We start from the raw sequence: 12,145 nt of genomic DNA on the forward strand, positions 1-12,145 counted from the left end.
GCTGGTTTCTCTTTAAGGTTTTTCCAGACTCAAAAGAGAGCAGGGCAATTAAAGGCACAGAAGTCCTGCCCTCTCTTGAGTCTGGCAACCCTAGCCCCAGTTAGGTTTGCCAGACCCTCCAGGGCTGACCTGAAGCCTCCGGCCTTGCCTAACCCTCTCCAGATGGCAGGAGGAGGGCTTGAATCTCCAGCGGGGTGAGAGGGCCCTTTAAATAGGAAGACAACATGTGCAGCTTGCAGGCATCAGCCCAGCAGTAGCCAACTGCAAATTATTGGATTGACTCTCAGGGCACGGGGTCTGCCCTCCTTCCCTTGTTCTTCCCCTGTCCCATTAATCCCCATCTCTATACATATTGCACAGACTTTCCAGGGGCCACCCCCTATGACAGTGTTTCTCAACCTTTTTTGGGCCACGGCACACTTGTTCCGTGAAAAAAATCACGAGGCACACCACCATTAAAAAAGTTAAAAAATTTAACTCTGTGCTGCCCTATATTATAATTATGACTGTAAGAAACACTTGCCAAATATTGCTTTCCGGCGGGTTAGTGTTGAGTATTGGCGGCCGCCAGGCTTGTTTGCACTGAGCTTTGGGAAAGAGGAGGAGAAATATTGCTTTCCGGTGGGTTAGTGGTGTTTATTGGCGGCCGCCAGGCACGTGAGAATGCAAATCGCCCTTCTCGTCGCCGCACGTCGCGGCACACCAGCCAGCGTCTCGCGGCACACTAGTGTGCCGCGGAACAGCGGTTGAGAAACGCTGCCCTATGACATCACTGTGGCCCCAATGACATCATCAGGGGGTCTCTCAGGGTTTGGGCCCTGAAATCTTAGGGTCTGGGATGCTGCTGACCTAGCAACCCCAGCCCAAATGCAGCCTGCCACTCTTCTGGTCCAATTCGCCCCTCCTCCCACTGCTGCCTCACTGTACTGTATTTAGTTTGGCTGTCATTTATGGGACACCTGGTGAGTGTTAAGAGAAGTTCCCAAATTTTACCCAGCAGAGGGCACTGCTGCATTCAGTAACAGAGAAAAGTACAAAAGCAAGTGATGGATTGCAGAAAGGGGTTGGTTGTATCAAGCGCTGGCCTCGGTCCATTATATCTGAAGGAGCGTCTCTGCCTCCATCGTTCTGCCCGGACACTGAGGTCCAGTACTGAGGGCCTTCTGGCGGTTCCCTCGTTGCAAGAAGCCAAGTTGCAGGGAACCAGGCAGAGGGCCTTCTCGGTAGTGGCGCCCGCCCTGTGGAACGCCCTCCCGTCAGATATCAAAGAGAAAAACAGCTACTAGATTTTTAGAAGACATCTGAAAGCAGCCCTGTTTAGGAGGGCTTTTAATGTTTAATAGATTACTGTATTTTATTTTTCTGTTGGAAGCCGCCCAGAGTAGCTGGGGAAACCCAGCCAGATGGGCGGGCTATAAATAATAATATTATTATTATTATTATTATTATTATTATTATTATTATTATTATTATTATTATTAAGGGCTTCACAAGAGACCTGCCATCCTGTCTCACAAATAGCACACAGCACAGCAGCTCTATGAGAAGACCAAGGCAGCACTAGATGTGGTTGCAGGCTAAGCAGCTGCCTTGGCAATGCAGGCAACATATTATTTATCACAGGACCTGCTCTGTCACAGCAGACAAGGGCCAGAGCCTTAACATCTGTGCCATGGGCTTCCTGGAGGGATTGTCTGAATTGCTAACTGAACCTCAGAGAGCCAAAGAATCCTAAGAAACATAGTTTAGTGCAAGAGCAAGGAATTGTTTAGCCAAATCGCCAGCAAATTTCCCTCTCCCTTGGAAATAAACATTTGGAATGAGATTTCCAAAGCACACCTGCTCACTCGCCTCATTAAAAGCAAGGCCTGACCAAAGACGTTTGCTGCCTGAGGTGACGGAAGAGATGGCAGCCCTCACTCCACCCCAGCTACCAAAGCTGTTGAATTTGGCCTCAACAATGGCTGCAAGACGGTGCCCTCTCCCCCAAGTGGTGACATTCGGCTGCTGGCCAGGCAACACATCTTCTTAGACTTTGGCAGCGTTCACCACCCCCAGCTTCTGCCTCACTCTTCCTAATGGCAGGGCTGGCCCTCAAAGGATAAAAGACAGACACGGTCTGAACAATATACATGAGTGTAATAGTTAGAATATAGAAAACTGCCTTATGCTGAGCTAGATTATTAGTCCATCCACCCCAATATTGTCTACACAGACTGGCAGCAGCTCTCTAGAGTTTGGGGCAGGGGACATTGCCATTGGGGATTGAGCCTGGGATGGTGAATACAGGTGCTCTACCACTGAGCTATGGCTTTCCCTATCTACTTTCAATACGTGGTTGAGGTAGAGCTCTTTCTGGTGACGGACATTGGTCCTGATGATAATAATGTCCTGTGCTCCCTATTTTGTGGCCCTTAGCTGTCAGTAGAAGCCATTCACATTATGCTTGTCCAGATTCTGATTTGGCAGGGCAGAGGGAGATGGGCAATGCAGGCAGCAAATGCTGTTCTGCCCCCTCTGAGCTGGTGTGCTGCACTCAGATATGGCAGAGGCGCTCCCCACTGCTTGTCTTGGACATTCAGCTGCTGTCTTGCTGACTTGGATACAGAGAATGGGTGCCAAGGCATTGTGGCACCTCATAGAATCATAGAATCATAGAGTTGGAAGAGACCACAAGGGCCATCCAGTCCAACCCCCTGCCAAGCAGGAAACACCATCAAAGCATTCTTGACATATGGCTGTCAAGCCTCCGCTTAAAGACCTCCAAAGAAGGAGACTCCACCACACTCCTTGGCAGCAAATTCCACTGTCGAACAGCTCTTACTGTCAGGAAGTACTTCCTAATGTTTAGGTGGAATCTTCTTTCTTGTAGTTTGAATCCATTGCTCCGTGTCCACTTCTCTGGAGCAGCAGAAAACAATCTTTCTCCCTCCTCCATATGACATCCTTTTATATATTTGAACATGGCTATCATATCACCCCTTAACCTTCTCTTCTCCAGGCGAAACATACCCAGCTCCCTAAGCCGTTCCTCATAAGGCATCGTTTCCAGGCCTTTGACCATTTTGGTTGCCCTCTTCTGGACACGTTCCAGCTTGTCAGTATCCTTCTTGAACTGTGGTGCCCAGAACTGGACACAGTACTCCAGGTGAGGTCTGACCAGAGCAGAATACAGTGGTACTATTACTTCCCTAGATCTAGATGCTATACTCCTATTGATGCAGCCCAGAATTGCATTGGCTTTTTTAGCTGCTGCATCACACTGCTGACTCATGTCAAGTTTGTGGTCTACCAAGACTCCTAGATCCTTTTCACATGTACTGCTCTCAAGCCAGGAGGCAAACCACAAAATGTCACCCCTCTCCCTGCCAGGGAAGGGGGGGTGAATGAAGATCTACATCAGTAACAAGGGGGGCGGTAAAGATCTACATCAGAATCTGCTAACCCTGCGGATCCTGCCACCTGAGGCACTCACCTTGTCCTTTGCCCCAGGAAGCAAAATGTCTTTGGTCCACCCCTGTAGCTAGGTTTTTCTTTTAAGAGGCCAATCCAGAGCAATCACATATTGCCTATTTTAGGTTTTAATGTTATTCTTTGTGACCAATGTGATGGCAGATCTCTACAACAAATTGATTTTCCTTTTAGGAATTTTGTGACCTGTGATGTCAAAGGCCATGTGAAATTCTATGATGGAGACCTGCAGCTTCTTCACTGGTACAGCCAGTTTAAACTGGGATGCATCCGATCCATATCCTTCTCCAAGAAACCGATATGTCCTGTGGACACCACCAATTTCCCCACTTCTAGCACTTTAGCAGGGCTTCCCTTTGTTGTCAGGTGAGAACTGAAGAGAATCGCATTTGGTCCCACCCTGCAGGGCTATTTTCTACTCATGGTGATGTTGTCCCTAAAGCTGCCGCCACTTAAGGCCGTCTGTGCAGCTCCGCATTCATTTTCTGTGTATGTATCAGTCACAAAGAGGTAAGTCATACAACGAACCATACGGAAAAATGGAAATCAGTGGTAGGCATCCAGTAAATAATCATATTCACTGCCTCAGCATGTTACTCTGGATTAGGAATCAAAATTCTGTTTCTTTTTCATGGTGCAGGAATTTTATTATTTCCACGGCGGATGCGTTGGTGGTCCACGTCAAGACGGAAGGGACGAAAGTCAGCAAGTGCCTAGAGGAGCCCAAGAACGCTGTCCATGCCATCAGCTGCCACCCGAGCAAACCTCTCATGGCCAAGGGGAGTTACTGTGGGCTCCTGAAAGTGTGGAACTACAAGATCAATAAATACCTCATTAGCCGAATCTTTAAGGGTGAAAATATCCAGAGCCTCTGCTATGACTCCAGCGGTATTGATCCATACTCCTTCCTTTGCAAAAGGCAGAGCTATAGCTAGGGGGGGGGGAGAGGCTAGCTAGGCTTTTTGCCCCGTGTGAAGCCTTCAAAGGGGCGCCATTGAGGCTCCAAGCCTGTGTTGTTTGTGCATGCAAATGCCTGGGTGTGGGTGTGCCAAACTGGGTCTTTAACCTGTGTGAAATGAAGCCTAGTTTTGCCCCTGCAAAAGGAAGCCTGGGGAGGGGGAAGATTTTTGGCAGGGTGGGGGTGTAGGGAGGAGAGTGTTTCAGTCTATTGATGCCTTTGCAATAATTCTTTACATGCATACTGCTTAAGTGATGCTAGTTCTGTTATTATGGATCCTCAAAATCAGATTGACTCTTTCTGAGGAAGATTCCAAGGAAGACGCCCCATTGCTGGCCATTAACAGTGGTTTTTGTTTGTTCTTATTGCTTCCACACCAGCAGGGGTTTTTTTGGAATTGTAATCCTTTTAATTCTCATTTTAAAGGAAACATTATTTCTAGCTAGGTGCTTTCTAGAATTCTTTGTGTTGCCCTCCCATAATTTTTCAAACCTGATTTGCAGGACTTGACTAATAATAATAATAATAATAATAATAATAATAATAATTAATTGCACTTGCAGGGCCAAACTACTGAGCTTTTTTGGGGGGGCTACTGTGCCTTTAATCAGACGCTTCTTCCTTGTGGAGTCTCCCTCTATAGATTTCCTGTTCAGCATAGCTGAGGAATTGCCCTTTATCTCTTCCCTGTGGAGGGATGAAGAGTCGGCTCATTGGTGCTCTATCTTTTGAACAGAATGCAAATAAGAGTCAGAAGTCACAAGCGGGCAGTTTTTAATTAAAATTCCTGGACAAGAATAATTTCTTAGATAGCCCTATGGGAAGATCTTGTCCTTGCCAATATAGCATTATATTAGTTGCTACAAGGAACCAACACTTTAATACTTTCCCACCTAATTATGAGAAACCAGTAGAAAAAGATGTTGCCTTATACCAGCCATCGCTGACTTGGTTCCCTCCAGAGGTTTTGTGCTGCAGCTCCCGTCATCTTAACCAGCACAGAGCTGATGACGGTGGTTGGTTGTCCAAAATATCAGGAGTAAGCCAGGCTGGGGCCGTACGCCTTAGATAATCCAATCTTGCTGGGATGAGAAGTGTGCAGAACAACTATTTCTCCCATGCGTTTTTTAGGTTCATTATTGGCAGCCGGATTCATTGATGGAAGTGTTTACATTCTGGATTCTGTATCTTTGGAGAACGACTGTCCAGAGCCTTTCCGATATTCCAGCACTCCCATCACCGTCATGAGCTTCTCTCCTGACTCCCAGTATCTTGCGACTGCGGTGAGTATTCCTTCCCCTTACGACGTGTGAGTCACGTGGTGCTTTATTCCTACAGAAGCATTTCTTCTCCCTACAACACAGAAGCAGTCTGAGGTAATCCACTTCCTGGGAAAATGGAATCAATGTTTTACTGCAAATACAATTCGGCCCTTTCCTCAAGGAGTTCAGAGCAGTGTCCGTGGTTCTCTCACCCTGCCCCGTTGCCCCCATTTTATACTCCTAACAACCTTGCAAGGTAGGCTAAAAAGGCAGACAGTGACCACAATGAACTTTCACGGCCAAGAGGGGATTTGAAGCCAAATCTCTCCATGCTGGAAGCCCAAGGGCAGAGCACCAGCCTTGCCTGCCGTCGCTACAGGTCCCGGGTTCAAACCCCTATGGCATCTCCAGGTAGGGCTAGGAGGGACCGCTGTCTGAAGCATCCGTGTAGCTACACGGAGCAGTGGTCTGACTCAGTATAGGGCAGCTATCGAAGTCCAACGCTGCTGTGGCAAAGGAAAAATGAAAGGAAAGAGAGAAATGATTCATTGATAAGAAGTGGGGTTTTTCTTTAATTGTCTTTCAGGATGAAAACATTTCATTGAACCTTTACAAACAAATCATGGTTGAGGGGAAGAAAGTCTGGGACCGCCTGGCAGCCTTGCACTCCCATTACAAGCCCATTCGCACCATTCTCTTTGGGGTTCACTTGGACAGTGATGAACCTTGGCTCTTAACACTTGGCGAAGATCGACTCTTGGTAGGTGCTGTGAGCAGGACACAGTTTCTGGTCATGCTGAGTTGCATAGAGATGTGTTAGTCTGGAGTGGTTTCAGAATGGAGCCATTGGAGGCTGTGAACCAGGGACTTTGGAGGTCCAGCCAGTGGTCCAAGTCAGGTTGCCCAATGGCCATGACTGGCCCCCACTCTTCAACTTCAGCACTGTGGAGGTTCAGCAAGGGTTGAATACCAAACTCATTCCACCACACATTCAGTCAAATACACCAGCATTTCTCCTAATGCACGCATTTTAGTACTGTATACAGTTTTCTTAATACATACCGTATTTTTCGCTCCATAGGACGCACCTGACCATAGGATGCACCTAGTTTTTAGAGAAGGAAAACAAGAAAAAATATTTTGCTTTCTTAAATTGTCCTAGGCATAGCAGCCAACTCCTAGAGGCCTAGGTGCCTTTGCCCCCCCATTTAAATATTTGAGGAAGCTTATTTTGCAAAGGGGGAAAGCTCCTTTTTTTAAAGGGTCAGCTCAAAGTTGTGCAGCTTTTTTTGCAAATGGGAAAAGCCCCATTTGGGGTGTGTGTGTGTGTGTCATCTCAGAGTTGTGCATCTTTTTGCAAAGGGGGAAAGCTCCATTTTTTAGGATCAGCTCAAAGTTTCTGAGTTTCCTTGCAAAGGGAAAAAATCCTGTTTTTATGGGGTTCAACTCACAGTTCTGCAACTTCTCTAGGAAAGAGACCCATTTCTACAGTTTCCAGACAGATAATCTAATCAGCCAGTCACATGTCTCCCTCTGCAGACAACAATTGTGGCCTAGGCAGGGGGCCGGGAAGGGACCTAGCTCTCTTATCTCCCTCTCCGATCTCTTGCAATCAGCTGCTGAGTGGGTTCCTTTCACTTTCCCTCTTGTTAGCCTTTAGCTCTTTAAAAGAAAAAGCACGAACTGCCTTTAGCCCCTGGGCAATTCGGCTCCAGGGACCACACATTCGCTCCATAAGACGCACAGACATTTCCTCTTACTTTTTAGGAGGGAAAAAGTGTGTCTTATGGAACGAAAAATACGGTGCCTTTTTGGAAAGCATCATTTCCTGTCAGGAGCAAGCCAGCAGTAAACCAGACCATGCAAGTTGGGAGCTCACTCTTTATTAGCAGGAACAGGATCTGCACAGGACTGTCAGGCCTAATGAGCACAGCAACGTACCTCCAGTTGGTCTTGCCCCCATGAAGCAATTGCTGTGACTGAAGGTCCCTGCCTCCCAGGAGCTGCCTAAGTCCCTTCTTCTTGAGGTTTTTCCCCAAGTAATTGGAGACTGGACTCAGCTTGTTATGTGTCCAACTCTTCGTGACCCTATGGACCAGAGCACGCCAGGCACTCCTGTCTTCCACTGCCTCCCGCAGCTTGGTCAAACTCATGTTCGTAGCTTCGAGAACACTGTCCAACCATCTTGTCCTCTGTCGTCCCCTTCTCCTTGTGCCCTCCATCTTTCCCAACATCAGGGTCTTTTCCAGGGAGTCTTCTCTTCTCATGAGGTGGCCAAAGTATTGGAGCCTCAGCTTCAGGATCTGTCCTTCCAGTGAGCACTCGGGGCTGATTTCCTTAAGAATGGATAGGTTTGATCTTCTTGCAGTCCATGGGACTCTCAAGTCTCCTCCAGCACCATAATTCAAAAGCATCAATTCTTCGGCGGTCAGCCTTCTTTATGGTCCAGCTCTCAGTTGTATACATCACTACTGGGAAAACCATAGCTTTAATTATATGGACCTTTGTCGGCAAGGTGATATCTCTGCTTTTTAAAATGCTGTCTAGGTTTGTCATTGTTTTTCTCCCAAGAAGCAGGCATCTTTTAATTTCGTGGCTGCTGTCACCATCTGCAGTGATCATGGAGCCCAAGAAAGTAAAATCTCTCACTGCCTCCATTTCTTCTCCATTTATTTGCCAGGAGGTGATGGGACCAGTGGCCATGATCTTAGTTTTTTTTTATGTTGAGCTTTAGGCCATATTTTGCGCTCTCCTCTTTCACCCTCATTAAAAGGTTCTTTAATTCCTCTTCGCTTTCTGCCATCAAGGTTGTGTCATCTGCATATCTGAGGTTGGTGATATTTCTTCCGGCAATCTTAATTCCGGCTTGGAATTAAGGGAGACAATATACAGCTGCAAATAAAACATTTTAAGTACTGTATGTTTTAAGTGCAATATACAATGTGACACTAGATGGCGATGGTGAGCCTTATTGAAAACTCAGTATACTGTATTTTTCCGTGTATAAGATGAGCTTTTTTGACCCAAATATGAGTTTAAAAATTTAGGCTTGTCTTACACACAGGTAGTGCTGAGGGGGCGCGTGTGAATGGTTTTTTGGCGCAAGCCCGAGATTGTAAGTGGCAATTTTTGGCAGCTCCCCCCCCCCCAACAATCAAGTGGCCAATTGCCACTTAAAAACTCAGGCTCGTGCTTCGTTCCGGTGGGTGAGTGATTTTTGGCATTGGCCGCTTGATTGTTGTGGAGGGGGGGAATGCCGAAAATTGCTCACCCGCCAGAATGCAGCACACAACCGCTCGTGTCGCAGCTGCCTGATCGCTGCCATTAGCCCTCCTGCTTGCCACTGTGGCAGCCAATAGACAGCTGCCCTTGTTGCAAAAGCTCCCACAATAGGCAGCTCTCTATTGGCTGCCACAGCGGCAAGCAGGAGGGCTAATGGTGGCAATCAGGCAGCTGCAACGTGAGCGGTTGTGTGCTGTGTTCTGGCAGGTGAGCGATTTTCTGCATTCCCCCCAAATAATCCTCCCCAAAAGCTCAATCCCCCCTATTTTCTAAATTTTGAGGCCCCCCAAAAGTGCTGTCAACTTTTCCTTTTTTTGCGGGAAATTCCCTTTTCAGCGCCCTTACTTTCATATCCGGGAGTTAACAGCCCCTTATCTTCAAATCCGGGGGTTGACAGCTATGCCCAAAATAGGGGGTGTCTTCTGGACGGGGGCGTCTTATAGATGGAAAAATACGGTAATTTTTTTTTAAAAAAAATAGCATTTTCAGAATGTTTTTATATGTGTGTAGTTTCCATCACGGTGTCTGTGTGTCGCCAATCTCTCATCTGTCCTTTTCATGCCTCTTCTAGTTCTGGGAGACAAAGTGAGAGGAGAGCTTGTTGCAGCAGGAGGGGGAGACACTGTGACTCTCCCCCAGCCTAACTCATCTCTGCCTCATGGCCTCCCTCCTCCCCTGCTTCAGCTTCTACCTCTGATTCTGGACTTCTCTCTGCCACAGACTCTCCCAGCTCACTAAGCCCAGTCACCTCCTCAGCTTCCAACACCTCCACCTCCCAGTCTTCTTCCTCTTCTTCCTCTGACCACTCATCGTTGTCCCACCACCAGTCCCTAGGCTCTGAGCCTTCTTTCCTTGGAGATTTCCTTGGGGGTTCCCCAGCTCCCTCCTCCCACCATTCCTCTGTGTCCAGTAAATCCATGACATTTCCTTTGTATGGATGCATCATGGTATGTTAGTTTCACTAATCTGTGCTTTTTTTGCATGCTTTGGTGTGTGCATTTCTATACGCATTACCGGTACTTTGCTGGAGAACTGCATTATGAAATCCAGAAAAGTGCAAATTTTGAAGGAGGGTTCTGTTGCAGTTTGCCTATTGTTTCAGAAAATGTAAATTTGCTAGATTTCACTTTCAAACGTTAACTGGATCCAATTTCCCTCACATCCCTAGTTTGAACACAGTTCCTCCACACCCCCAGTAGAGTCACTTTCACACATTCGGCTTCAGGGAAACCAGGTGATGGACACTGATATTTGGACACTGCCGCCCCCCCCCCCAACACTGGGTCTCTGTTACTTTGTTTCCAGGTGGAATATGACCTGGAGAAGAGCGTCAAGGATGAGCTGGTTGTCATCCGAAGGGACCGCATCGAACAACATGCTGTCCCCAGGTGCATCACCTGGTACCCACCTCTCACCACAGAATATTTTTTCCTCACTGCCAACGATCAGTACAAAATGAAAATGTATAATGTAACCACAAGATTGTGCAGGTAACCTGGCAAATCTCTGGTTTATTTCTTCCGTGTCTCCTGCAATTATCCCACCCCTATCTCCCTATAAGTGCTGTACAGTATTTGTGTATCTTTCCAAGTGCAACTCCAGACAACCAGGTTCCAGCATCATCTCGCCACCTGCACTCCCACCAATGCACTGCTTCACAAAGCCGATGGAGCTCTGTGTGGCAATGGTCCCACCTCAGCTGCAGTATCAGTCCTGCCGCCTGCTCAGTTGCAGTCTTCTTGAGCTTGACCTCCTCCCTCTCCTGAGCTACAATATCTTATCTCTGGTCCATCTGACCTTTCATAGCTGCTTCTGAAACACAATCCTTTCCTTCCTGGTCACACAGCTTGCTGATTACTAGCTGGTACCTTAACCCCTAGGGACCCGGGTGGCGCTGTGGGTTAAACCACAGAGTCTAGGGCAGGGGTCCCCAGACTACGGCCCGGGGGCCGGATGCGGCCCAATTGGCCTGCCAATCTGGCCCGCGACGACCCCCGCCGCCCGCCGCCCGTTCTTATGGCGCGCAGCGCGGCAGCACTCTTCCGGGTCGGGAAAAAAGCGACGAAAATCCTTTGTGCGCATGCGTATGGGCCTCTCCCGACCCGGAAGAGGTCATTTCTGGTGCACTTCCAGGTCGGGGGAGGCCCATACGCATGCGCACAACGGATTTTCTGCGCTTTTTCACCCTGGAAGCGCGCCGCCGCGCCAGTAAGCGCCCGTGTGCATGCACACGGGCGTGCACTCCCCTGCCCGCCGGCCCACACAGGCGCGTGCTCCCCCGTCCTCCAGCCCGCCGCGCGCGGTGGGAACCGGCCCAAACGTCGGTAAGTCTGGGGACCCCTGGTCTAGGGCTTGCTGATCAGAAGGTCGGTGGTTCGAATCCCTGCAATGGGGTGAGCTCCTGTTGCTCGGTCCCAGCTCCTGCCCACCTAGCAGTTCGAAAGCACATCAAAGTGCAAGTAGATAAATAGGGACTGCTCCGGCGAGAAGGTAAACAGCGTTTCCGTGCGCTGGTTTGCCAGAAGCAGCTTTGTCATGCTGGCCACATGACCCAAAAGCTGTCTGCAGACAAACGCCGGCTCCCTCGGCCTATAGAGCAAGATGAGCGCTGCAACCCCAGAGTCGGCCACAACTGGACCTGATGGTCAGGGGCCCCTTTACCTTATCCCCTAGACCAGGGGTAGGCAACCTAAGGCCCGTGGGCCGGATGTGGCCCAATCGCCTTCATAATCCAGCCCACGGATGGTCCGGGAATCAGCGTGTTTTTACATGAGTAGAATGTGTCCTTTTATTTAAAATGCATCTCTGGATTATTTGTGGGGCACAGGAATTCGCTCATTCTTTTTTTTCAAAATATAGTCCGGCCCACCACATGGTCTGAGGGATGGTAGACTGGCCCATGGCTGAAAAAGGTTGCTAAGTCTGAGGAACCTGAGGTCTATCAGATGTTGTTGGACTCCAGCTCCCATCATCCCTGACCACAGGTTCCTTTCGCAGTGCTGAAACTCCTACCCTCCATTAGCAGGTCTATGGGAAGATACTGCAACTAGGGCTGTAAGCTTTAATTTGTAGATAGATTCATCAACTGAAATTTCAGTTAATTAATAAGTAGGAGCCCATTGTTATCATTAGGGAGGAAAGTTCAGAGCATGTTTTTACTTTTTCATTGCGG

At 48.3% G+C, this 12,145-nt stretch overlaps 1 protein-coding gene across 2 annotated transcripts in view; it reads left to right on the forward strand.

The window, feature by feature from the left end:
- CFAP251 (cilia and flagella associated protein 251) overlaps nt 1–12,145 on the forward strand; it is a 37,671-nt gene that overhangs the window by 12,295 nt on the left and 13,231 nt on the right. For both annotated transcript variants that reach the window (XM_060269929.1, XM_060269930.1), the window contains exons 11-15: nt 3,646–3,837; nt 4,112–4,359; nt 5,561–5,712; nt 6,278–6,451; nt 10,279–10,463. In XM_060269929.1, the coding sequence (XP_060125912.1) occupies nt 3,646–3,837; nt 4,112–4,359; nt 5,561–5,712; nt 6,278–6,451; nt 10,279–10,463 (951 nt within the window). The remainder of the gene's footprint in view (nt 1–3,645; nt 3,838–4,111; nt 4,360–5,560; nt 5,713–6,277; nt 6,452–10,278; nt 10,464–12,145) is intronic.

This window comes from Zootoca vivipara, chromosome 17 (genome assembly GCF_963506605.1).
Source record: "Zootoca vivipara chromosome 17, rZooViv1.1, whole genome shotgun sequence".
NCBI classification, from domain to species: domain Eukaryota; kingdom Metazoa; phylum Chordata; class Lepidosauria; order Squamata; family Lacertidae; genus Zootoca; species Zootoca vivipara.